This window comes from Phoenix dactylifera, unplaced genomic scaffold, assembly GCF_009389715.1.
Source record: "Phoenix dactylifera cultivar Barhee BC4 unplaced genomic scaffold, palm_55x_up_171113_PBpolish2nd_filt_p 000143F, whole genome shotgun sequence".
In the NCBI taxonomy this organism is placed as follows: domain Eukaryota; kingdom Viridiplantae; phylum Streptophyta; class Magnoliopsida; order Arecales; family Arecaceae; genus Phoenix; species Phoenix dactylifera.
In genome coordinates this window covers 810,440-835,784 of record NW_024067698.1, presented here as the reverse complement: position 1 = coordinate 835,784, position 25,345 = coordinate 810,440, and the positions used below count along the sequence as shown (strand labels likewise).

The 25,345-nt window shown below is 36.7% G+C and overlaps 1 protein-coding gene across 17 annotated transcripts in view; it reads left to right on the top strand.

Annotated features, from left to right (window-relative positions):
• Positions 1 to 3,349: 3,349 nt before the first annotated feature.
• Positions 3,350 to 25,345, top strand: part of LOC103711972 (RNA polymerase I termination factor) — a 33,141-nt gene continuing 11,145 nt past the window's right edge. For 7 of the 17 annotated variants that reach the window (XR_005507306.1, XM_039116878.1, XM_039116874.1 and 4 more), the window contains exons 1-7: positions 3,350 to 3,552; positions 4,372 to 5,792; positions 9,666 to 9,750; positions 11,207 to 11,318; positions 11,636 to 11,748; positions 14,897 to 14,994; positions 15,242 to 15,318. Coding sequence is in view for 13 of the 17 variants with exons in the window: in XM_039116878.1 (XP_038972806.1) it covers positions 4,476 to 5,792; positions 9,666 to 9,750; positions 11,207 to 11,318; positions 11,636 to 11,748; positions 14,897 to 14,994; positions 15,242 to 15,318 (1,802 nt within the window). In the remaining 4 variants the exon portion in view is untranslated. Of the gene's footprint in view, positions 3,553 to 3,643; positions 5,793 to 9,665; positions 9,751 to 11,206; positions 11,319 to 11,635; positions 11,749 to 14,896; positions 14,995 to 15,241; positions 15,319 to 25,345 lie in introns of those variants that run through there. The other 10 variants (XR_005507308.1, XR_005507307.1, XR_005507310.1 and 7 more) reach the window with 8 other exon arrangements.

The window sequence follows — 25,345 nt, the reverse complement described above, 5'->3', positions numbered from 1 at the left end:
CTTCTTTTGTACTTGGTATTGAGATACAGCATGATAGAAGCCATGGTTTGTTGGGACTTTCTCTCAGAAGACATACATACGACGCGTCCTAGAGAAGTTCAATATGCAAAACTGTGCACCTGGTGATGTATCTATTGTAAAAGGAGATAAGTTTAGCAAAACTCAGTGTCCAAGGAATGAACTTAAAAGAAAATCTTTGATGAACATACCGTATGCAAGTGCTGTAGAGAGCCTGATGTATGCTCAAGTTTGCACTAGACTAGACATATTCTATGCAGTGAGTGTCCTTAGTAGATTTCAATTGAATCCAGGATAAGAGCATTGGAAAGCAGCTAAGAAAGTTATAGATATTTGAAAAAGACTGAATGTTATATACTTATCTTTTAGCATATAGATCATCTTGAGATGGTAGGCTACTCAGATTCTGATTTTGCAGGATGTCAAGATGATCTGAAGTCAACTTCAGGTTATATTTCTATGATGGCTGGTGGTGCTATTTCTTCGAAAAGCATTAAGCAAATTCTAGTGGTTTCCTCTACTATGTAGGCTGAATTTGTGGCATGTTATGGAGCTACAGTCCAAGCCATTTGGTTGAGAAATTTTATTTTCGGACTGAAAGTTGTTGATTCCATCTCGAGACCAATTACCATCTATTGCGATAATAGTGCAGCCGTATTCTTTTCAAAGAATAACAATAGTTCTGGTGGCTCTAAGCATATAGACATCAAGTACTTGGTGGTCAGAGATAAAATTAAAGAAGGACAAACAAAAATAGAGCATATAAATACAGAGGGAATGATTGCCAACCCATTGAATAAGGAACTCGCACCGAAAGTCTTTAAGACATATATTACTAATATGGGCATTGTGGAAACCTTGATGTTTTGGTTAGTGAGAGTTATGTATGTAAAAGAATTACATTTTGGCTTGATCCCGTTTTACGGGATACGTAAGCAACCCATATACTTGGAATACAACCTCTTCTAATAATAATAATTTTTATCTTCCTATTTATAATTCTATATTTTGTGCAAAGAAGTTATAATTATGTTTGAGCATACATTTCACATATGTCTTTTATTATGATACCATTTTGATCTCGAGATATAATGCATAAAGACATGATGTGAGTCTCTTTTGAGACATGTGACTTCTTTTGAAGCATTTATAAGGACCAATATGAATTAGCACACCCTTGATCACATTGTGGTGCTAAGTTCATATTACATACTACCCCATTGGTTGAAGGATGGGGATCCATATCGATAAGGATGTTAGCATTTGTAGCTGTGGAGTGGTCTTACATCGATTAAATGGTGTAACGACTTCCATGTTCAATGTTGATATTCTTGTCGGACCAGATTATGTATCCAAGGTGATTATCATTTGAGCTATATGTGTGGCCACTTTTGTAGTCTAACCCGAGAGTCGTTTTCAAAACAAAGTTTTAAATTAATATGGCAATTCGTGTTCGCCCAAGTGGGAGAATGTTAGAATAATTTCAAAATATAGGCTTACACTGATTGCGTATTTTTGTTTCATAAAACAGGTTAGATGTTTAGCTCAGAATGGTACTATGGTTAAGCCCAATATGCTGTGTGATTATTTTGTTTTATGGGCTTTCGTGTACCTTGGATGTATAGGATTGAGTCCTATTTATTGTGACAATTTTGGTATGTAGGCCAGAAAACCCAATTAGGATTTGGAGCCTTTAATGGGAAGGCTCCCTTATATTTCCTATATAAAGGCTAGGTCCCCCTCTCCTCTCCATATGGTTGATAGCTTGCCTCATTGACGGCTATCTTTTGTGAGAAGAAAGGAAGGGAAGATCCAGCGCTACTATTCCAGGTGATTGAAGAATCATATTCAATATGTCTTCCGTAGGTATATCTTGCAAACTTGAATACACTATTGTTGTGATTCTAAATCTTAGCATGTTATTATTTATGATTAACATAAACTACATGAATTATGATGAGATGTGGTGCTTATGGCAGATCCAACAGCAAAAACAATTTTCGCTTGCATAAGAAAGTGTACGAAGACTAACCAAAGTGTGAAAAGATTGAATCATGCCTTATATCACAAACCAAGTTGTGTCCAGTCTGATCCAAAACAGCTCAGATTGACGTCTCTTGAAGAAATGGATACCTGAGGTATGGTATGTTACGTTCAGGTCTCTCAGCATTTGGGAGGTGAAAAGAAGCGACATAAAAAGCCACAAGCCTCACATGTATGTCAGAATTTCATCGCAAGGGTTATAGGAATGATAAAATAATAAAACAAGTGTTTTACGGTGATATATCACTTTTGAAAAAGTATTTATGCAAAATTTGATATTTAGAAGGTTATTCATGTAAAAAATTCTATAATATAGGCCCTGTTTGGGGGAGCTTTTGGAGGGCCAAAAAGCACTTTCTGGCCCTCCAAAAGTACTTTTAGATAAAAAATGGTGCTTGGTAAAATTTTCGGAAAGCTGTTTCAGCTTTTGCGGAAAGCTGAAAACAGTTTTTGGGGAGAAGCTCCAATTTGGAGCTTTCCTAAAATGTTGTTTTCAGCATTGTCGGGAAGCTATTTTTTGGACCAAAATACCCCCATTTAAATCTCACTTTTTTCCCCAAAACCCTCATCCTACCTCTTCCTCTCTCACCCATCCTCTCCCTCTCCCTCTCTATCTTCTTCTTCCTCTCAACGCCGCCGCCTCTGTTCCTTCTTCCTCTTCTTTTTTTTTCTTTTTTTTTTGTTTTGGGAGCTCGTGGCTGCCCACAGTGGCAGCCACCATGCCGGCCACCACCCATGGCCGGCGACCCTTCTATATTTCAATAAAATAAAATAATAAATAAATAAATAAATAAAATAAAATAAAAAGAAAAATAATGAGTGAGTGACAAATAATCTGATCTAAATAAATAAATAAAAATATTAGTAATTATTTAACCAATTTTATCACCTAGCTAGAAAATTTGTTAGAGAGATACATGGTCATTAGAAGGATGAAAAATTAATTTACACTAATAATTATAATATTTTACATATTTATTATTGTATTATACTATAAATATAATATTATATTACATTATATTATAATATATTGATATGTTATATTAAATAATTTAATATTATATTAAATTATTATTCTATAATACATAATGTTATAGTACTATATTATAATAATATTATATTACATTATATTAATATTATATTATATTATATATTTATGTATTAATATGTATTATATTTTATTATATTTTATTGTATAATACTGGTAATATTTGGCTATTTTGTTACACAAAAGTACCTTCTCAGTTGATAAACAGTTGTTTATCAAAAACATGTTAAAGTGCCACTTCCCCGCCCCTTCCCTCTCAATTTCCTTCGGTCCGCTTCGCAGTCTTGGAGGGGTTTCTAATCCCACTTCCCCGCCCCTTCCCTCCTCCCGACCGGCGATCGACGATCGGCAACGAGCATCCAAGATACAACTGATGTTGGATTCTCGAATCTTGGTCTAAGAAGCCGTGAACCCTAGAGAAGTTCGTGGCGGCGCTGTATCAGGTAGTGGACTATTGAATCTTGGTTTTTTTTTTCTGTTTTTGTATCAGTTTTGATGATTTATGGGCGGTTTTCGGGGTTTTAATCCACGTGGTGGCGCGTGGTGGGAAAGTGGGAAAATATTCAATCTTTTGGAGGGTTTTTGATGCTCACGGAGACTTGGACTACCACTTGAAGGCCCTCATCAAGTTCCTATGATTTGTGGAATATAAGTGGTTCAATATTTCAGTGGAATTCAGGAGTGAAGTTATTTTGATTATCCCTTACATTCTTGTTTTAATTTGTAGGTGTCTACTGTAATGGAGTTCCAACAAGTAAATTATACGGGTTGCATAGAAGTTTCTTAGAGATTTTATTTTATTGAAAATCTTTATCTCTCTCTCTTCTCCTGCTCCACACCTCCTTCGAAACCCTAGCTACCTATTCCCACCTCGGCCCCCTCGCCGCCGCCGCCATCTCCGACAAGCTCTCGCCTAGATGCCCCCTCTGACCACCGCCTCCCCTCGCGAACCTGCTCTAATCACCCGCACCACGCCCCTCTCCAGCCCCACCTCGCCACCCTCCCCTCCGTCCTTTCCCACTGGTTTCCTTCTTCCTCTCCTCCCCCAATTCCCCCCCCTCTCTTCTCTTCTTTAAAGTTCAAAAGAGCTCCCATAAAATTCTGCAAGAATCCTCACTGCTTTAGTTGAAACCCGTTATGATTGCGAGGACACCTGCGTACACTGTACTGAGGTTCTTTCTCTGTGGGAGCACCCAAATCCAAGTAATCTGTCGGTTGAACTGAAAGTTTGTTTCTTAATTCGGAATATTCCTTTTTTTCAGGTAATTGTCGTTGTGATTAGTGTAACAACCTGAGAGAGAGAAAATTTTTGTGAAATTTATCTTTTCTGGTTTTGCAAGAAGAGGAAAGGAACCAGCTTCAAAAGATGGAGAAGCATAAAGAGAAAAAGAAGAAGGATAAGAAGGCAGACAAGAGCAATTGCGTTGAACAAACTGAAGGCATTGAAGAAGATGCTAGGGATGTGAATAAGGATAATGCCTTGGGGGAAGTTAAAGTAGCTTCAAAGAAGCGTGGCAAGAAGAAGAATAGATGTTTCAAGAATGAGGACGGTCACACTTTTATACATGAAAGGGGTTCTGATGGGCAGGAGAGCAGGACTGATGTGGAGAAGGATGAAGAAGAGGTTGAATTGGATTTAAGGAAGGATCATAAGAAGGAAAAGAACAAAAAGAACAAGAGAAATAGTGAAAAAGAGGATGGCATTTCCTCTTCCTCAGATTTCCTTCATAAAGGACTCGATGGTATGAATGACAATGATGGGAAGATTGGTGACAAGGGAACAGATAAGGGGCAGAAGAGAGGGGAAAACAAGAAGAAGGAAGCGGATGAAGTGTGCACTGACGTGCAAGTAAACAGGAAAAAGAAGCGGAAAAAGGATAGGAGTGCGAAAGTTGGTAACTTTTCAGAATCTTTTGAAACGGATGCCACTGATGAAGTGACTGATGATAGACAGAAAAGGGCTGGAAATGTCAAAAAGATAGAACCAGCAAGGAATGCTAATCATGAGGTTGGTATAACAATGGTGGAGGATGTGAAGAAGGGGAATAGGAAAGAGGACAATTATAATGAGGTTTCTACATCTTCATTGGCAGCTGGTATAAATGGATCAAATAATGGAAAACATGCCATTGCAGATGATAAAGAGCCAACTTGCGATGAAGCATGTAAAGGTTCAAATGGAGATAAAAGAAAGAAGAGGAAAAGGACAAAGGATGGTACTGGATTTGAAATGGCTGAGAATGATAAAAGGAAGAGGGTCAAGCAGGCATTGAGTGCAGAGGATACAAAGACTGCAGATGATGGTGCTGATGGGAGACCATCTACTACACTGAGAAGTGATAAGAAAATAAAGAGGAAGAAGGAAAAGAGGGATGGAGAGAACATAAGCTTAAATTTGTTTTCAGAAGGAGTCTCCAAGAATGAAATGAATGCTGGATTTGCAGAAGATAAAGAAAATGAGGAGACATCTAACATGATGGGTGAGAGACGTGCTGGTGATTCTAAGGCCTCTCGATCAAAGGAAAAAAATCGAAGGGTTAGATTTTCAGGTACAGTGGAGGTGTTTCCTCCTGGCAACGACACGGAGCATGAAGAAGATGGCAAAATGCAATTAGTGCAAGGCAAACGCTTCACTCCAGAGGAAGATAAAATAATCAAAGCTGCTGTTGAAAATTACGTAGAGGTCTGTTCTCTTATAATTTAACTACAACTTTAGCTAATCTTCTTTTCATATTATTGCGATTAGAATTCAAGTATCTAACAGTTAATCATTTTTTTTCCAAGTACTTTTTTGTTGCCCTTTTAGTTATTCTTTTTTCTAGACATTCAATACTTTTTTTTTTTTTTATGCGGGTACAAAGTTACACCCCTCCTAGTGAGAAACTTGCTAACAGGATGTTAATTTTACTATAAAGAATGAAGGCCCTGTGAGTTTCAATCCACATTCTCTAAGATTTAATATGAAGAGTACTACCTCAAAATTCAAAATTCTTGTTTTCTCAATCTTCTAATCCTTTTCTTAAAAAATTTAAGCCTCAAACATCTCATCACAAGTCCTAAGCTTTGATCTTTTTTGATTGAAGAAATTGTATGATGCATGATTTTGTGAGAGAGCATGAACGGCTCGTTATACAGATTTTTAGAATGCTGCAGAATAGGCGGATTAGGGTCTTTTTAGTGATTTCACATAATTCGCTGGTGGACCTTACTTACAGATCATGCAATATACAGATCGTATACACATTCATAGACTTAAATATCATTATTTGTTTCATTAATTTGGGGTCAGTATGTCCGGATAAATACTACTTTATTTTCAATTTTGGTTCAAGGCTCAGTCTTCCAAAATGGGATGTATCAAGGGCTTGTTTGCCATTGCTTCCATCCAAGTCTTCTTTCATTAGCACATCTTTAGTCTTTACTCCTTCACAAATTGTATTGAAGGCCCACCTTGACAGGCTGTGTTTGGCCTATGTTATTGTCCTGGTGCAGCTTGGGACAAGTCTCTGTAGAAAATGAAGGAAAAGGTGAGATGAAGAGAACCTTGAAATCCACAGAAGAGAGCATAAGTGTCAAATATCAGCACCCCTGGCACAAATCAAAAAGAAAAGAAAAAATATAGATTCCACCAAGTGCAGTATATATTTATAATTTCTAACAAGAAAAAGAACTGAACTAGCCTGAATACAAGTTTCATGACTTTAGGGCTTTCTAGAACCAACCTATAACAAAACTAGGGCTCTTAAGATAACCTTATCAAAATCATAACTTTGTAGCTTTTATACAGCTTGTAAATTAACAACTAATATTAGTGTATAATTACATCAATACTCAGCTCAACTAAGCCTTAATCCCAAACTAGTTGGTATTGGCTACATCAATTTGACACTAAAAGAAAACTAAGAAAAAAATATTACCTATGTTTATGGCATTAGTAGGTGGCCCAACTAACCCATTCTATGGCCCATTTATTGGATGCGTGAGATCTTAGTTCAACCCGATTTTAGTTTAGACCCAATTTTAGTTTAGAACTAGGTATATCAGCTATTAAACATGTTGCTTTTACTGCTGTTCCAACTAGTGTGATTTGCTATATCTGATTTAATGAGATATTATGTTCAGATCCATCCAGTCTGTTAGACTTGTGAAGTCTGATTGTGCAGTGTTTGTCATCAATATATTGTGCATACATGAAATACACCATGTGCCATCACAAATTCATCAAATCATAGAGAAAGCTCCTTTTAGTCCATTGGCCTTGTCATTGCTAATCTAGATGAACTATAGTGGCAGTTGAGAAAAAAATCAAGATGCATAGATTTCCATAGCTTAGTAGCCAAAGTCATTAAGTAAGTCGATTCTCCCATCCTAGAGTCTTGCTCCTGCCCTTGCTCCTAGCTTGAGCAACCAAGCTTCCTATTCCTTGGGCATATTCATTATTGTCAAGGAAATCTGGACTCATTAATGTCCAGATCTTGCGCTTAGTATTTCAAGTTTGAAGCTTTTAGATGGTTAGATTTAATTTTGAAGATCTTGAGGTTTTAAATTTATCAAAAATGAAATATAGAAAGTGATATCTTCTTCATTTCTCCAATAGTTGGACTATATTCATAAAGGGATCTTCATAAGACATTTTTGTCATCTCATAATTTGATTGTAATCATGTAGATAAATCTTAATTTTTATGGTTCATCTGATGGAAGATGCAAGAACACAAGATACATGTGATGCTCTTCTAGGATATTCCCAGAAGTAACATCATCATGAAAAAGAATATAAACTGCTGCTCTCTTAGCAATTCAATGCAACTAACAATAGGGGTTTACAAAAATTAAGGTGATGTGCTACAAAAGTAGAAGGAAAGAAGAAATGCAAGGACAACTTTGCAGTTCAATGAGGAGAGGTTTAACTTTAAAGATGAGAGACAAATCATAATGAAATTCATTGTAAAATAACCAATAAAATTCTATAATTTTAAATAACACTTGCATCCTTATATGGAGACTCATTGACTAGCCTACGCAAGAAATTTGGTGACTTTTGACCTACAATTAATGTTCATTATGGTCAAGGTTTTAAATACCATTGCCGTGCTATGGTACCACTGGTAGTCCAGTTCAATATTGTTCCGATGGCATCCCGATATCGGTACAGGGTGCGGGAAACTAAAATCGGCCTGGACTGATATGCATCACACATCTTGACCCAAATTGGCTAATATGGGGCATGCATTTTTTAAATTAAAATTTTGATATAAAATTAATTAAAAGTTATAAAAAATAGATTATATATTAAAAATTTGGAATAGAGACAATCTATAGCTATTTTAGAAGGTAGTTATGCATTTTAGTAATTATCCAAATTAACCATTTCAGTTGATCCATTTGGAGAGAAGGAAGGTGATGTTAAGTTACTGTGTATGACTTTTTTTTTTTGGATACACATTTGAACTAAGTTGGAACCATTATTGTAATTTGTGACCGCTGCATCGAAGTACTATCCTATCTCTTTTTTATCATCATATTCTTTTTCTTTCTTATATAACTAATAACTAATACCACCTGAGGTTATTTAAGTTTTTTCTAGGAGGCATAGGTACTTCAAGTTACATACTATGTTTGTATCATATATGTATTTGATACATATCAAGTATTGATACTCAAAGTCATAAGTTCGATCTTCAGGAAGAATTCAGTAAGGCAGAGATTAGGAATTAGGAAAGAATCAGGCAAATTCGTCAAAAGGTTGGAAAGAGCTTGGATTTGCTAAAATAGGATACCAAAACAAAATATTTAAGTTCCTTAAAATATCTGTATTCTACTTGAATGCAAGCATAGGAGAGTCAAGAATAACTAATAATAGTAAAAATGTTGCTAGTAACAGCAAGATATGGTATCATTAGTTTGTAACACAAAGATTTCTTAATTACTGATGAATGACTCATGAATAAATTGTAAAATCCTTGCATAATTTGAGAAAATTTGACTGTTGGTAGATTGATTCATTTATGGAGAAGAATTAAGAGAATCATTCAGAGAATATTGTAACTATGCTGATACTTCTCAAATACTTCGAGGATTTGTTTTCGACATTTATGTCAAGTATCCTATTTGTTATTTTTTTTTAAAAAAACTGTATACTTTCCGAATATACTCAATATACTTCCCCAATATCCCTAACAGTGGGGAGAGTTTTTTTCCCTTTTTTTTCTTTTCAACAAATGTTTAGCTTTTCATGGTGAGTGGTTAATTTTGGAGTTTGTGATGCTGATTTTTGAGTACAGAGTATGGAAGGTGATGTTGGATTTTTATGATGAGTTTGCAGAAGTTGATGATATCACATAAAAAATGTATAAAGTATGGATTATGTTCTTTTGTTAGCCTATCTTGTTTCATGGATGTTTTATCACATACATATGTAAATAATACATATAATTTTGTTTTCGTATCCTAGCTGTATAATGTTATACTTTTCAAGATTTAATTACCTATCATCTTGCATTCATATCTTGTATCCCAGGTTTCATAGGTTTTCTTTTTTCTTTTTGCTTTTTTAGAAATATCATCTGGGAAAGGATGGTGTGCATATGATTCTCAATTATAGAAGTTATCGACAAGTCAGAAATTGTTGGCAAGAAATTGGTAAGCCTGCATATTAATTGGTTACTTCAATTTGCTTTTTCACTCATCAAGCCATGTGAATTTGGGTCCCATTTCTATTCCTTTTTATTATCTTGTCTTCTGTATCATCGTTGCTGCCCTCTCAAATCTTCACATATATTTGAAATTATAAATCTTAATCCTTTAGTTAATTGCATCATGTAGCCTATGTTGGGAAAGCTATAATTAAGTAGGGCGTCGACCTAGTAACTTTGAAGACATACTTAGCCAGAGGAATGGTAGACTAAGGATCTACAAATTTGCCCAATTTAATTTTTTCTTGATTGCTTCTGTAACTCAACAAATTATTGATACATCTTCTGCATACTACTGCATTCATTCGTTCCCCTCAACCACCATCTCCATTAATTCCAAGAAGTATCTTGATTCTTCTTATGATAGAATCTCAAATTCCAATTCTTTCTAACTTCATGACAGATCTTGCTCTTGCTCTTGTTTTGCTTGGCCTTTATTTATTTGAGAGATGGGAAACAAAGGCGTAGGAGGATAAACAGAAAGCTGGGGCTTGGTGAGGAAGGCATGGGGCAGGGATGGTGCAACAATGGAGGGGCATAGAGGACAATGGCGGCGAAGGAAGAAGGGGAAGGCAGCATCTGATGAGGGAGCCAGTGGTCTAGGATGGTGTGGCGATGGAGAAGGGGTGTAGAAAAGGACAATGAGGGAAGTGAGGTGAGAACATGAAGAGAGAAAGATACAATCATAGTGTGAGATTGTAGAGGGATGTTTTTGGAACAAGAAAACAAGAGTTAAGTAAGTTGCTATGCAATCTGGACCATTAAAATCTTGTGGCTAAAACAACGACGGGACTAGATAGTCTCGCCTCTTAAGGGCTTGTTTGCGAAAATCCTGCCAGATCCCGCCGGATCCTGCAGGATGGAGTAGAGAAGGAAGGGAAAGCAGGAGAGGGGGAAGGTGAGCACAAGCTCATGGTCTTTTTTTTTTTTTAAAAAAAAATCCCATAGGGATTGGGTCCGCAACCTCCCAAAGCTCTACCTCCTGCTCTCCCTCTCTCTCCCTTCACTCTCTCCAACTCATCTTGCTGGATCCCACCTGAACCAGGGGATTTTCACAAAAAAATGCCCTAACAGGAGAGTAGTCCCTCTCTCTCTCTCTATGTGTGTGTGTGTGTATAGGGAGAGAGCATGTGTTTTTAGAAATGCAGACTTCTCTATCTCCTACTGAGTGACAAGTGCAAGTGCAACTATGCAAGTGCTAAGTAACATATTTGCATGTATATATGTCTGCATATGTGCATTTGTGTTTGGGAATGTGCATCAGTGCGCATGTCTATGTATGTATATATGGCTAGGAGGTACATGCAAGTACAAGTGCTTGTACTGGGCTAACTGGTAAAAATCAGGATGATGTTTGCTCATGTCATATAATTTTTTTAATAACTCAGTGTTATAATTTGCAGGATCCTGCATACCTTACAGGCCTCGCAAATCTATATGTTATCGAGCACATGTTTTACTTGAACGAAGTGAAGAGCGTAAGTGGGATCCAGAAGATTATCAGATAATCCGCAGGTATTTTACATGCTATCATTTGGGGATTAGTATGTAATTTCAATATTCTTGTAGTTTATATTGACATGCTTGGAAGTATCATGCTTGGTTCCTAGTGTTCCAAAAATTGTCTAACATGCTGCAACAAGTACCTGCAAAAGCTAGCACACACCCCTCTTTTTTTTCGTAAATGTAGATTGCATTTTTATTATATATAAGAGTGCAAAATCTGACATTTTATAAATTTAGGTTATTTTACTCTGTTGTTTTAATGGGAGATTCAGGTTTTACCTCTCAATAATTGACTTAACCCTGAATTTGTCAATTTCCACGTATAGGTTCCACCAGAAACATGGATCAAAATGGAAAGAACTGGCAGAGCAACTTGGGAAACACAGGATTCATGTAAAAGATGCTTGGCGAAGGATAAAACCGCCTAATCTAAGAAAAGGTACTGAATTGTCTGATTGAGTTTGTTGACTTTTCAAGTTTTTTTGTGTGCTGAGATACTGACCATGGATGTTTTTTTTCGTGTGCGCACGCCTCTATATAGTGGGTGGCATTTCTAGTAAAGTACAAAGTCTTTTAATAGTTTCGTAGGGCTCTTTTGGTTCGCGGAAAAAGAAGGAAGAAAAGTGTGGTCAACGGGAAAGTAATGAGATGCCTCTTGTTTGGTTGGAGCTTTCAAGGGAGAGAGATAGAAAAGTTGTATTCTCGTAGAAATATGATTCCCACATTTCATGGAAAAGTCTTTCCCATGAGAAACATGGAAAAGTTACTTTTCCATGAGCCGGAAATTACTCCATTTTTATTTTTTTCCAAAAAGGCTTTTCAGCATTAAAGAGGCATTAAAGACCTAATTTTTATTAAGGGTGTAATAGGAATTACACATAACTTTTTCAGAAAAGTGGATGGTCAACCAAACATAAGCACTCTGAAAATCTGTCACTTTGTCATGGTCAACCAAACATGTCAAAAATACTTTTCCAGGCATCCTCTTCCTAGGAATCTGTTTTTCAGAAATCATATACCTAAGAGGGAAAATGCTTCCCGCGAACCAAACAAGCCCATAATGAGAGTCAATTTAAAATCTTACAGTTATAGATTTTGGTTTTACATTTCCTTAATTTTTTTACTGGATTATGATAGCTCTGTTCGCCAGCATGTAAATTGTCAATGTGCACATACATAAATGCAAAGATAGATAGTATGGGTACACGTATTTGTGGTTTCATAGATTTGAGATTCTTATAATTGATTTGGCTAAATTACTTGAAGCATTTTTGAAAAATTTTACATAAGCATGATTTTCTTCTTAGAGATAAATGAAATGCTCTATATCAAACCATGCCTTCTTCCTTTTTGCATGGACTATTTCCTACTTTCAGGGAATTCTGTTGGATTTTTCCTTGGTTACATTGTTTAAAGTAAACAACATGATCAATAAGGTAAATTTTCTTATTGCCAGTCCGCCTAGTCATTCTGGTGGTCCCTTTGAAAATGTTAGTTGGCTCAGTCTGAGTCAGCACCAAGTAATTGATGGTTGATGTCATATAAATTATGTCCATACTTGCCATAGTTTGTAATATAAACCCCTATCCATATAGATAGGTAAGACTTGCTGGCTATGGTTAAGAAGCTTATGGTTGCTTAAATAGGAAATGTTCAAATAAGTAGACAAATTACTTTGACTGTGGTTGTGAAATCACGCAAGCGGCCCCAAGTCCCAAGGCAATGGACTCAGCTTATTGTCCAAGCAGGTACCTGGCTTTTTCAATGAACTAGTATGTTAACATGACTCAAGGCATACACAACAAACATCTTGTATGAATTCTCAGCAACAAATAAATACACCTTCAAAATCTATTATAATTTGTAAAATATACACCAAGGCCGTAAATAAATCATAATACAAGTACTGATGTATCATTGTTAGTTTGTTACCATAGCTGAAATTGTAGATTGTTGGTTTTCCTTGATCGTCTATTGTGCACAAGACTGAACCTCCTGTTAATGGTTTTGAATGAAATACTTTTTGGGTTCACTTGTTTAATTTTTTGACTCAAGTCATTTGTATTATTTTTCAATGAAGTCTGAGTTTTCTTTGGATTTAAACATATGTTTCTTACCCCTGATTAGCACCCGTGCATCATTTACACACATATGCATGCACCCAAAAAAAAAAAGGTTTGTGAGATACTTGACATACAAACATACATGATTCCATGTATACACATGGACACATGCATTTATGTAAGTTTGTGCATATACATGTGTATGCAACTACATACTACATACATATATATGTGTGCAATATCTACATATATACATGTGTATATATCAAGGCAGTTATAATTATATTGCTACAATATAATTATATTCTGCATATGTGGACATATATAGATGGGTAGATATAGTTGGTGTATTTCTATATTTATTGTTTAATTCAGATATGTGCATGCAAATAGATAGATGCAACACATATACAAAGATACATGGGCGATGAGTTGGACGTCACATTTCTTATTCTGTCAGTGGAGTTAACACCCTTTATGGCCGTTAATGTGCATCAAAGCCAAGGATTTAAGTCTCAATGTGATGGTGGGGCATCCCACCATCCCAAGTGTTAGGACGGGGTACCGTACCAAGTGTCAGGGTGAGACAAGACTAGATGGTACCAAGATGGGACAGGACAGAACTGCCACTATCTCAAATGTCAGGACCCGACACGTCCCATCCCATCCCATGGAACAACTGGAATGGCCCATGGTATTTGAATCATTGATCAAACTTCAAAGCCGACAAGATGATATTCTTAGAGTGACAGGGCAATAAACATGTAGCAACCTAGAAGCTAATGTAAGACGCATGCCCATTGCTAAAATGTTAAGTTTGCAAGTAAAGATTTTATGAGAAATTGAAAGTCCAACTAAACGCACATACAAGCAGAAAATAAGCATGCAGTACTTTATATTACATTTCATATTTCTATGCATACAATAATATATGGTGGTCAAGGCAAGGGTTTCGTAAGTATCTCAAGGCTCATTCAACATCCGATTGCCTTGGCGATTGATCATAATAACAATATTTTGAACCATGAGTAGCCAACCTTATATGAAGAGCAATAATTCCTACTTCGTAAGGAGATATATGTCTCTTCGGGTGATGACTCTAGCCATTGTTTGGTGAACTGGACGTACATCAAAATTTTCAATATAAGCACCAAGTTCTTTGAGTTTTTCAAGCTTGAGGTTCTTGAATGCAAAGCTGGTTAAGCCGAGACTAGTTAGATGGTATATGGGACAAATCTAATGAATATTTACTATGGTTAGACTATGGTAGAATGAAGGAAAAACAGAACATAGTAGCATGTGATTACACTGAATTTTCCTTTTCCTTTTTTTTGTGGGGGTTGGGGGCCGGCTCTGATGATTGTAGTAATTGTAGTTCTTTTTTTCTGCATAGAGTATTGTCTCAGCTTTATGTGATGCTTAAGTTGTTCATGTAGGAGGAATTTTTGTCCTCAAAATATTTAGTTTTCTAACTGAGATTCACTTTCTTCTTTTTTTCTTTTTTTTTTTTTGATTATGACACAGGGTGTTGGTCTCAGGATGAGTATCAGACTTTATTTAATTTAGTGAACACGGATTTGCGGATGAAAGCCTTTCAAGAAAAAAAATCTATGCATGGCATGGTTTGTATTTCTTTTCCATGCCCTGTGTTATTCCTCTTTTTCCCCTTTTTTTTACTTCTTCATTTTTTATTTTATTTTTATTTTTTGAGGGGAGGGGCGGGGGGGGGGGGGGGGGGGGGGGGGGTGCATATCATGTGATTTTTTCTCCTTTTTTTTTGCATATGCTCATCTGATATCACTGATTTTGTTTCTTGATACCTTCCCAAGTATCTTCATGTTCCTGAATGATTTATTTCTTGTGTGGCAGTTGAGGGACAATATCTCTTGGGAAGCAATCAGTGAAAAGTTGGCTACTCGAAGCACTCCAACTGTCTGTGAAAAATGGTTAGTATGTTATTAAGTTATTCAACTTGAACTTGTGATTTAACTCATTCTACATTAATGGTCAACTTAATGTTATATATGTCGTGTCTGTGTAAACTAGATTCAGTTCATACTCAATAACAAATTTGCTAGGATAAACAATTTCTCATTGTTCATCCTATAGAGTTCTATACTTGTCTGGGATATCAGTTTTGATGGATTGTTGGTTAAGGATGAATCTTGAAGGTTTTTGCATATACTAACACCCATGAAATATATTCAACATACATATAAACACTTGAAAATCTTTTATTGCATCCACCAGTGTAGAATTGTTAGACCATTCATATAAACCCTTATGTCAATCTCTGCTATATATGCCTAATCAACTTAGGAGTTAAGACATGAGGGGTAAATGACATATTTACCCTTCTGGTCAGTATTAGCCAAGGGTGCATCCGGTGTTTTTCCTCCTCCTATGTACCTTCTGTAAGCACGTTCTTCCCTTTTTGATGCCTTGTTCAAGAATCTTCCCATTTTCAATTCCTTTGAAGCACAATATGATCATATAAAGTATTGCCTTTTGGTTGATAGCCATTTGATAGATATAATTATTGAATAGTCCCTCCTGGGCGACCTTTCTTAAATCTAGAGGTGAATTTGCAGCAACACATTCACCCAGGTAATTACGAGGGTCAATTTGCAAACAGTGATCTTTCAGGGATCTTTAAATAAATGATAGTTTTCACTGGTCTATGTGAGAAAGTTCTAAATCTTTGGAAATATAGTCTGGAATTTATGGTCTACCAAAGTGATGATGATAAACATATAAAGGATGTTATGTAAAAATAAGAAACAAGATATTTGGAAAGTACAATGTAAAGTAAACTAGAAACCTTGAAATGGTCTGTTGAAAGTTTGGTGCAGCATCTCCAGAAGTCCAGAAAGGGTGGGGGATGGGGGGCAAAAAGGTGCATTCATCACCTAACCTCCTTTCAGCCAACATTAAAATTATTGCAATTGCTGATTTTAAAAAGTCTTTTTTTTTTCCAGAAACTTTTCAGATTCCTACAGTGAAGCCCTTAAGGTTTACAATCAATTTCGTTGACGGTTTCTCTTGAACTTCATTATTACATGTATAATGATAATCAATAAATCTGTTTCCCTGAGATTGTTAGGCATCCAGTGAAGGTCTACATGAACAGCCAATTTAATAGTACTTCATCATCTTTACATATACAACAAATCATTAACACTTCCACTGGAGCATATGCCTCTTTCTATATGCAAAGTGGCCATATGTGGGACTCCATACATTTCAGAAAGCAATTTCTCCATAAATTATTTTATGGGCTTGCATAGTTAATTATCCTTCAAAGCATAATATTATTATAACTCACAAGTCCTATCTCGACCATATGTATTGTGGGAGTATTGTTTTGGATAGGCAGTGCTGTCGTAGTTTATGCAGTAATTATTTTGTTGAATTTTTGCCTATTTTTGGGCTTGTGAAGTTTTGTTTTTGAGTGGAGTAGGTGCTAAAATCTTATTTAGATATATGATGTATAAGAAATTATTGAAGACATTAATAAGTTCTAGATATCTTTATATTTTGGTTTCCCTCAGAACCCAAATTCTGCATGTTCCTTATTTATTTCCTTTCTCATTGAAGTTTTTTTTAAAAGAAATACTAAATAAACCTTTTTGGATATAGTAGAAGTCCCTACTCGTCTACCTAGGAGTGCTTTTATATCTTGTACTCCTAGAGCTATAAAAAAACTTCGATTTCTAATGCTCTTTTTTCTTCGGGATTAAAAAAATTCTAAAGGGTACTCCTATGTCATGATATTTTTTTTTATGCCATACAATAAAGAAAGGATTTTTATCTCTTCTTCACTGTGGCTCGCTGACTTCTTCAGCCTGGGCGCTACCTAGGCAACTTTGGTGATCTGATGTCAACGTCCTCTGGCAAATAGTCTCTTTGCATGTTTCTGTTTTAGTGTCTTAAGTTAAAAAATAAAACTTCATGCTCTAACCTCCTTGTTTTCCAAAGCCTTCTTCATCATTTGTCAGTAATCCGGTAATTTAAATTTATATTCCATTAGCCTTCTCTCTTGTTTTGCTTGTTCAATCTCTCATTTCCTGTTCCATAACCCCAACACGTCCAATTTATCTTTATTTTCCCTTAGCTTTTTCTCTCGTTTTGCTTCTTTCAATCCTTGTGTCCCTATTCCACACTCAGCCTATTTTTTTAACAAACAAAATAAAGTAAACCCATAATTTAACTTTATTTCCCATTAGCATTCTCTCTCATTTTGCTATTGTCAATCCCCTGTTTCCTATTCCATAGCTCCCAGAACATCCAACACAAAATCCCATAGCAAATCCATGATACTATTTTGCTTTCATCCAAGTTGGTCTTGAAGAGTAAGAACTAAACACCATAACCATGAGAACAGGTTCAAGGTTGGGGACCATCCAATTTGAGCAGTCTCAACAAGTAAGAGCAAGAGGTTCATCACCATCTTTGGAACCACTCACAATAACCTCAAGCCTATACACCCAAACTGAACTGGCCTCATATTCTCCTTGAACTTCTCCATGCAGTTTTTAGGCCCATCAACAAGCTGCATTCTTTGCCATAATTCTATTGGACAGGAATATTTGTTTTCCTTTGGAAAACATAGAGCCTTTAGGTCTCGGTGGATCAAGTTTTATAAGCCATTTTCATTGAATTGTGGGATCTTAAAGTGAGTAAAAAATGATTCACATAGAAAGTGATGTGTACTAAACACAAAGGTCTAACTAATAAGTATTTTTTAAGTATGGAAATATATTATTGAATGGATTTCAAATGTGGCAATGGTCTGAAAATTACTGAGAAAATGAATGTAAATGTGTGAAATTTTAGAGGGAACCAGTGAGTTGATTCTATCACCTCATTGCTTTTGCTCCTTGAAATGGTGAATGACATCCCACTTTTGGTTAATTTGTTTCTCTTAATCAAGGGGACAAATTGAGAAGAACTGATTCAAGAGGTCTTTTTTCTAAAGCATAAAAAAAATTTCTATAATGTAGATCATAAGAAGGCCTAGTTGCTCTCTGGCAGTCTGCAACATAAAATACAAAGAGTATAACTATTCCTTTACATGGCTCTTTTGATGGGAATAATGATTCTCTATGGATCTAATTTTAATTGGCATCCCTAATCCAACGGTATTTGGTTTGTATATCGATCCATTTTAATCACTACTTGCTTTCCCCTCCAGTATAATCCATACCATATATTCATTGAGTTTGATTTGTTAATTTAAAACTTCATTGACATAACGTTGTTTTCTTCTCCAGAGAAGAATACCAAAAGCATATGCCTAGTTGGGGATTTAATAGCAAATCTAATCCTCTAGGTAATTAAGAGTTGGGTCAAGGAAAGTGAGATTCAATTGGGATTTTAGGAACTGCAAGAGTTCAAAATACTTTAGCCCATCTATAATCAGGTTAGACAAAAGATGTTCACTTGGTGTTCAGGGTGTTCAGGTAAGCATGTTCGAAGAATGTTGTCTTATTTTAAGGTACATATTTGATTCATTTTGCTTGTCTTTTCAGTCTGTATTCAAGCATTTGCACCCTCAAAGGTGGCCCTAACTAAGAATACTTGGCAAATGAGGACCCATAAAGCTAACCTCAGATATTTGGGAAAAGGCTGAATGGTTATGGTATTCTAGTATTTGCAATTTTTATAAAACTCTTCAAGCAGGATTGTACGTTTTACGGTTCTTAATTTGAAATTTTGTAGCATAATTTTTAGAATTCATTTCAGAAAGCATATAAAATTATAGGTAAGAAATCATTTTGTTGTTCTATTACTTTATTTAATTTGTCAAATATGTATTTATTAACATTGCAATTTGAAAAGCTAACATTTTTATTGGATCAACATGCATCAGCACATGTATGTCTATCCAATAAAAATGTTAGTTTTCAACTCGCAATTTGATAGAAAGAAAACATTTTGCTTGTTTTCTTCTCAAATTCTGATCTCAACAAGCCAACAACTTTGACTTTATCTTGTTCCTCCAATAAATTGAATCATCTAAGATTGTACTTAGTCCACCATTTAAAATCTTCATGCCAGTATCGGTATGATGCAAACATGGTATGGTAGTTGGTGTCAAGACAACAGCCGGGACATTTTTGTTTTTTTTTATACAAATGCAATTGGGGATAAGGTTAGTTTAGGGTTAGTTTTGATTTGGTTGGTTCTAAAATTACAAAATTCAGGGCATAGATTCAAATAATCCCTCATGCGCCCAAAATTAATGCAACGGGAGCATACTATAGTAGCATGTGCACATCTATTCTGCAAGCATGCTACATTTTTTTTCAGAAATAACTTTTATTTTATTTCTACTAATTATTTTATGCAGAAATTAATATTAACAATAAGAAAATTGGAAAGTAGGTTGGTGTTAAAACTACAACATATTTGAGAATAAACTGAGCAGAGCATTTTAGCAAGTTTTTTCAATATATGATGATTTCTTAGCCTGCGTTATTGAAAAAAATTCAAGTGAGTGCGCACGTGGTTGGCTATCTTGGGTTGAAGGAAGGAAAGAAAGTTGGGCCTTTGTTGACTCAATACCTATAGCTGGCTGTCAGTATGTCTAAGTACCAATTGAATCGAGCAATACACCTTAGTTCAGCCAAGTTTGCCTAGAACCTGGCATGCATGAGTATACCGAGTCCAAGCGCCAATCCTTCATTGATAAGGACCAAAATTGATCGGTACTCGAAACCTTGATTTAATCTTGCACGATAATGAAATGTAGGACTCAAGAAATAAAATTTTAATTAATTCATAAGACATTAATATCCATCACTTTGTCATTAATTTCAATAGAATGCATGGGCATTCTAATATGCATCAATTTATTCTTAATTAATTTAAGTAGGAATGCTTGTTGAACGATTCTGCATAAGTAGAACCTAGTTAGTTTGGAGCAGTGTTTAGAGACCTAGACAGTCTGCTCTTGTCAACCCAAATCAGGATAGGGGCGTCTTCAACCGTTCAATGGCAATGGTGAGAGAGGGGCAGTACATGGATTGGAGACGGGGAGGATGGTGGGCACTAGGGATGATAAGGAAATTACAGGAATGTGAATCAGATAAAGAGGAGTTTGGGGTACTTTTTTTTTCCGTCAACATGCGGTTAACCCGTGGTTGAATTGGGGACCTATGACTTGTGCTCTAGTCTAGTTTGATCCAGTTCAATGGCTCAAATCACTGGATTGGAGGATGCTTGATGGTTATGATTATAAATATTATGATATAATATTAGGTATAATTGTATAAGAATATAGTTCTTTGTATGCAATATGAGATACCTTTGAGTTACTTGAGTCAAGTTAGAATTTGAATGGGCATTTGAGTGGATTTGATGAGTGAGTTAGAAGCTCATACCAAGTCTTCTGTTTCTTGAATCAAACATGTATACTTGAAATTAATGCAATCATTATAACTATGATACGACATCATCGTGGCTAGTTCCAAGTTGGATAAAAAGGTGGAGGGTTGGCATCAGGTTGACAACTGGTAGTAGAAATATGCCAATAATTATGAAATGGATCCTAATTTGAGATGCATGAATGTTAGGACGTCCTCTCTTTTTTGCAATGCGCCACAACTTGACCCGATTGCAGTGAGAAATGGAGCAAATTGCGTAAGATTGTTGTCCATCAGTGACTCGCTATTGTGTGACCCTGAAGGATGGTTAGGTCTTTGTCCATAAATGGCCCGCTAGAATGTGATTCAATTAGAGTGACAAACGAGCAATGGTCTCAAATTCTAGTGGGATGTCTCGTGGGATACCAGGATGAGCTATTGAATGTCAGGACAGAATTATGCCGCCATCATCTCAGCATCTCGATTGACACATCTTGGGACATCCCTTGTCCCAAGTTTCGGGATAGGACAAGATGACGACACACCCTATTCCATGAGAAAATCGGGATACCCCTATCCCACGGGTTTTAAAACCTTGCCTGCTATAATGTATTTTGGTTGTGGCAAGCAAGAGTTTAGGATTAGTATTCTAATCATGGTATGCTATACTGTTCGATACCAGTGTGTACTAGACATACCATATTGTACCATTACCAAACCTGTACGTGGTACTCGGGGTTTATCGAGTGTCGGTATACCAAATCAACCTCTAGGCATATCGATACTTTACTATGATTGTACCGCTATGGGGTTTGGTACCGAGACGACAAACCTTGATTTGAATATTTAGGATTAGTATTCTAATCATGGTACACCGTATCGTTTGATATTAGTGCGTATTAGGCATACCATACCGTACCGTTACCGAATTGGTATGTGATATCAGGGGCATGCTAAGTGTCGATATGCCAAATTGACCCCAGGCATACCAATACTTTTCCACGATGGTACCAATATGGGTTTCAGTCCTAAGATGACAAACCTTGATTCTTATAGTAATCCAGTACAATGACGGGTAATTGGAGTCGTAGAGATATGAGAAATTTTATCATGTAAGGTAACCATATAGAAGATGAGAACTAGCTTTCTACTTGGACTGTTGGAACTTTGATCATGAAGACCAGAGAATTGGTGGATACAATGACGCGTAGGAAAATCAATATCACTTGCTTACAAGAAACTTCATGAAAAGATTGTAAATCCAAGGATATCGGGGATGGTTATAAACTATTATACGTAGGTAAGGATAATAATAAAATTGGTGTAGGAATAGTAGTGGTTAAGGAAATAAAAGATAAAAATTTAGATATAAAAAGAATGAGTGATATACTAATAGCTATTAAATTAGTTTTAGATGAGAAGATTATTAATGTAGGTAGTATTTATGCACTACAAGTAGGCTTAGAGGAGGATTAAGCAACAACTTTGAGAAGAAATGGATGGATTGATTTAAGGTATTCTTGAAAGAGAAAGGATACTTGTAGGCGGTGAATTACATAGGCATAGCGAAGAACAATATGGGATATGAGAGTGCATAGAGGATTTGGTTTTGGGGATAGAAATTTATTAGGAGATTCAATTCTTGAGTTTTCATTAGCTTATAATTTAGTACTTGCAAAAACATATTAAGAAGAGATGAGAACTCATAGATAGATAACTTTTTGATGCCGGACTAACTTGTAAATGGAGGCAGGAGAAGAAGGGAAGAGAAGGAGGAAGAAGAAGAGAAGAAGGAGAAGGGAGGAGAGGAGGAGAGGAGACGTGGGGAAAAGAGTTCTTTAATTCTGCATTAAAAACCCTAATCAGCTTACAAGTTCCCTTTAAATAGGGCCCCATAAGAACAATTAAAATAAACCCCTTACATAAAATAATTCCCCACAAATAAGCCCTAAAATGAAAATAAGCCCAGAATAAAATAAACCACAAATAAATTCCTAAACACAAATAAACCCAGAAATAACAATAAGCAAATATGCAAATAAAATGGGGACCTAGCTGATGTCCCCATCAACTCCTCCCGGGTGAGAAAAACTCGACCCCGTCGAGTGTAAATCGGGGCGGCTGTCGTACTGCTCCAGAAGATCCGGGTCAAGGCGCTGCAACTCAGCTCGCGAAATCCACGACACATCTGATTCGGGTCGACCTTTCCACCGAACAAGGTAACGTTGGTAGCTTCCTCTCCTGGTAGATATAACCTGCTCATCTAATATATGTTCTATGTGTTCTCTGCGTGCATGAAACTGTGGAGGTGGAGGCTCACTAGCAGGTGCTAGAGCAGGGTGATCAACAACAGTGGATGTATCAACAAAAGGGTCAGAAGGAATGAATGTTGATTTCTTGTATGGGACTAAATCTTCAATATTAAATGTCGCACTAATCCCATAGTCTTCAGGAAGATCTACAACATACGCATTCGAACTGATTTTCTTTAGGACTTTGAATGGTCCCGCACTACGAGATTGCAACTTTTTGAACGTTCCTGAAGGAAGTCGTTCAGGTCTAATTCTTACCATGACTGAATCACCTACATTTAATTCTTTATAACGGCGGTGCAAATCAGCAAAGGATTTATATTTTAAGTTATTAGAGTGAATAAGTTTGCTGATCTCCTGATGCAATGAATGCAGGTGTGAAGCAAATGATTGTGCAGACTCAGAGACTCTATGTTGATGAGACATGGGGATCAAGTCTATGGGTTGCCTAGGTTTATAACCATTCACCACTTCAAAAGGACTCATGCCTATGGTCCTATTGACCGAACTATTATATGCAAACTCGGCAGTTGGTAAGGCAGTTGGTAACACGAGATCCCAAGTCCTAGTATGCTCACCTACCAGACATCTGAGAAGACTCCCTAGACTTCGGTTGACAACTTCGGTCTGGCCATCAGTTTGGGGATGATAGGCAGAGGAAAATTTTAATTTGGTACCCATCATGTGCAAAGAGTTTTCCAAAAATAGCTCATAAATTTAACATCCCTATCGGACACAATAGATTTAGGGAGACCATGGAGTCTAACGACTTCGTCAAAATAGAGTTTCGCAATCCTAGAAGCATCAGAAGTCTTAGAACATGGTAGAAAATGAGCCATTTTAGAGAACCGGTCCACTACTACAAAAATGGAATCATGTTTGGTCGAGGTACGTGGAAGCCCTAACACAAAATCCATGCTAACATCTTGCCACGGACAATCAGGAACTGGTAGTGGAGTGTAAAGCCCAGTGTTCTGTTTACGTTGTTTGGCTAAGTGACATGTGCGGCACTGAGCGACGATCTTGGCCACGTCTCTCTTGAGACTCGGCCAGAAGAAACGTCTTTCCACCATCTCAATGGTTTTGTCTCTCCCGAAATGCCCAGACAGTCCTCCAGCGTGTATTTCCCATACTAGAAAATCTCTCAAAGAAGTTCGAGGAATACACAATCGGTCGGAGCGAAAGAGATAATCATCGTGTAAAAAGAAATCATCGTGCTCTCTCTACTCCATCTCGTAAGGTCAGGTATACATTACTAAAATCAGGACAGGTGGTATATTGTTCCCTGATCCTTTCAAAACCAATTACTTCAGTGCTCATCATGGATAGGAGGAAGATCCGTCGACTGAGCGCATCAGCAGCCTTATTCTCAACTCCAGCTTTATGTTTCAGCACAAAAGTATAGGCTTGTAGAAACTCAATCCATCGGCCATGTCGAAAGTTTAATTTCTTTTGAGAATTGAGATACTTTAAAGCCTCATGGTCTGAATACAGGACAAATTCTTGCGGTAGCAAATAGTGTCGCCAATGTCGCAAAGTTTGCACTACCGCATAGAATTCCTTATCATAGGTGGAATAACGCAACCTGCCGTCACTTAATTTTTCACTAAAGAACGCGACAGGGTGACCTTCTTGGCTTAACACACCACCTATGCCAACTCCAGAGGCATCACATGCGACCTCGAATACCTTAGTGAAATCAGGGAGGCGCAAGACAGGTGCTCCGGTCATCCTATGCTTAATATCTTTAAATGCTTGGGATGCCGACTTAGTCCAGATAAAGTCTCCTTTCTTCATGCAATCTGTGATGGGAGACATTATCGAACTAAAATTCCTAATGAAGCGACGATAGAAAGTAGCCAGACCATGAAAACTGCGTACTTCGGCTAAGGTCTTGGGCTCAGGCCAATCGACTATCGCGCTTACTTTTTCTGGATCAGCAGAGACACCCTTGGAAGATACTATGAACCCTAAGAAAGTGACGTGATCAGTCAGGAAGGCACACTTCTTAGGGTTTGCAAAGAAGCTTTCTCTCTGCAGGACTTCACAAACCTGCCTTAGGTGTGAAAGATGGAGCTCTTGAGTTTGACTATAAATGAGGATGTCATCAAAGTATACAACGACAAATTTGTTCAAGAAAGGTCGAAAGATCTGTGTCATCACCCTCATAAAAGTACTTGGAGCATTTGTTAATCCGAAAGGCATTACTAACCATTCGTAGAGTCCATCTTTGGTTTTGAATGCTGTTTTCCATTCATCCCCAGGACGAATCCGAATCTGGTGGTACCCACTCT